Source organism: Austrofundulus limnaeus, unplaced genomic scaffold, assembly GCF_001266775.1.
Source record: "Austrofundulus limnaeus strain Quisiro unplaced genomic scaffold, Austrofundulus_limnaeus-1.0 Scaffold868, whole genome shotgun sequence".
Lineage (NCBI taxonomy): Eukaryota > Metazoa > Chordata > Actinopteri > Cyprinodontiformes > Rivulidae > Austrofundulus > Austrofundulus limnaeus.
The window spans coordinates 32,288-34,920 of record NW_013953270.1 but is presented as its reverse complement, the minus strand read 5'-3'; the positions used below and the strand labels follow the sequence as shown (position 1 = coordinate 34,920).

General features: G+C 37.3%; 1 protein-coding gene across 1 annotated transcript in view; it reads left to right on the top strand.

Moving 5' to 3' along the window:
• Nucleotides 1-1,598, top strand: part of LOC106533008 (enoyl CoA hydratase domain containing 2) — a gene marked incomplete at its 5' end in the record, with an annotated part of 10,248 nt that extends 8,650 nt beyond the window's left edge. The window contains 1 exon segment of the mRNA XM_014029207.1: nucleotides 423-1,598. Coding sequence (XP_013884661.1) covers nucleotides 423-500 — 78 coding nt within the window.
• Between the last annotated feature and the right edge of the window lie 1,035 nt (nucleotides 1,599-2,633).

Sequence of the window (2,633 nt, the reverse complement as noted above, 5' to 3'; positions counted from 1 at the left end):
AAACAAAAATATTGGTGGTAATTTTTGACTGTGTAACTTTACAAACGGCACACGTTGAAAATGACAGAAATCCGTCGTGGCGACAGAACTGCAGAGCAGGATTAGTGTCTTCTCGAGGTTCAGCTTCATAAAGCCTGTTCACTCATTCCATAGCAGGTTAGGTTTTAGGATTAGAGATCACACCTCCTCTTTCAATCAACCAAAAAAATAAAAAAATACCGTAACTACTTGAAGAATCACCTGTGCGAAACAACTGGAGTCTCATTTGTTTCACAGGAACAGGRTCAGGACTCCTGGGTTGATTTAACAAGTTAATAAGCAGCTTTGTAACCAATAAGCACAAGTTCTCATGGTTAGGGTTAAAGCAGGATCAAAAGGAACCTTGGATAGGTTGAACCTGTTCATGGCTTCCTTCTTCCCAGGTCATCCCCACACGGGACCGGCAGGAGGGGATGGCAGCCTTCATTGAGAAGAGACCCCCGCGGTACACCGGGGAGTGACCGTGTCCCACTCACCTTCAGCTCTGCCTTTTATGTCCTCATGCTAAAAAAGTATTGGCGTCTTCTTTTTTTCTATTTCTACTTAGAAGATTATTATAATTATTATTATTATAACAGCTGAGCTGTTTTATCAGATGTTTGTCACAGTAGTGTGAGGATAGCAATAGTTAACTGTTATAAATAAGTTACTTTAAGGTGATCAGAAGTGAGCATTTGAAAAAGAAATTGCCGCCTTCAGTTTATGCCAATGTACRTTCTTTATTTCCAAACTTGAAATTGTGACCGAGCATGGCCATGGCACAGTCTTTGCAAACAGTGTATATATTGCAATTTTTACATTTAAATTGTGGAAAACCRTCTTGTATTTAGGACAGTATTTAGGTATTCAAAGAAACAATGTGATCGTTTTTGAGCAACAGTAAAGTTTAGTCATCAACTTCTTCTGTCTCTTATTGAAACCAATGATCAGCTCAGGAACACATGGACATTTAACCACCGTCACACAACCTGGTATAACAACACCTTTAATCTCAGCAGATGTAGGTACACTAACAGCTGCATATCAGGTGCCATATTTGTAGCCAGACATTTGTATTATTACAGTAATTTAAACCCTTGTACATCTAAGAACATGCAYRCTTTCTGACCYGTTGCTTGTRCTTTAATTTATTAGCCTTCAGTCTGACTGCACTCTGTAAAAGTGGTTGATCACACAGAAAATAGGAGATGGGGCGTTTAAAGAGCTGAACAAAAAACTGGTGGCATCTTTGAAGAAAAGACGTAAACATTGGGAAAAGTTATTAATAATTTACCTGCTATGCACAATTATTGAAAGAAAAAACAAAAGGCGTACGACAGAAACTTCCAACCAACTGAACTGACCTTAAAGTCATATTCGCTTTCAAAAAAATGTGATTTTTACAATGTTTATGGGATCTATAGTAAAGGTAACCACTAAATATGCATCATTCATTACCAGAAGTCTACAGCACAAATTGTATGAAACAAATGAAGCCAGTCAGGTTTGTTACCAACAGTTAAGCAATGTTTACATCTGAACATTGACGAGTCCACTTCAGTCCACTGATACTGAGTCAGWAAAATAATCCCTGGATGTAAACACAGTCTGGGGTAGAACAATGGCTTCAAAAGCAAAAGTTTAAGTCCAGCTTTATTCTCTCTTCTGAAAACAAACAGCGACAGACGAGAGTCATCAGAAGTAGAGACAACAGAGTGGAGAGGGTTAAAGAAAAATTCATGAGCTATACCAAAATATTCCAAACTACTGATCACCAAATGTAGTTATAAACAAAAGGGAGGATTGTTTTTTTAATGCAACTCCTTACAAAACCCTAATAAGTCCACGATGCATTAATCCCAAACAATCTTTGAATTGTGTAGAAATAGAAGCATAAACATTTTAAAAAATCATGTATTTTGACTGGTATTATGGCTTTAATCTAAAACTAGTTGCCCTTATTTTCAACGTCCATGTCTTGAAATAGTTTATTTTTGTACAGATGTACTTACATACATGCTTAAACTGAAGTATTCTCTTCACGAAGCATTTAGAAGCAAACTCAATCCAGTAATACCTTAAATAAAAAGCAGGTGCAACTGAAGACACTGGTAACGACTAATCTGCTGCTACTTGTTGCCTTTTGTATTCAGATGACATTTAATCCAGACAAAATGGACTGATTTAGTCAGCTTCTGCACATTTCGCCATTGATTCAAGTGATTTAGAACTATTTGATGGTTAGAAAAAGACCACTGAATCAAAGATTATTATAGAACATGTGGACCCACTAATTATGGCAAATGCCTCGTCTTTGACATTAAAAACTTCAAAGACTAGTGCAGCTGCAGAGCCGAAGCAAGAGTTTTTATTGAACAAAGCACTGCTACAAATATGCAAGCAGGCATTCCTAAAATCAACAGTATCAATATTTAGACCAGCATGCCTGAGCTCACAGCATTGTCATGCATATATGTAAAAATGTAATAATCAATTTGAAAAAAAACTTAGTTGGCAATGTTTGAGGGCTGTTAGGGGTTAAATCTACCATCTTCACCAACAGTCTGTAGGACTGCACTTTAGGCCTGGATTAGACGACAACACTCAGTCCTCTG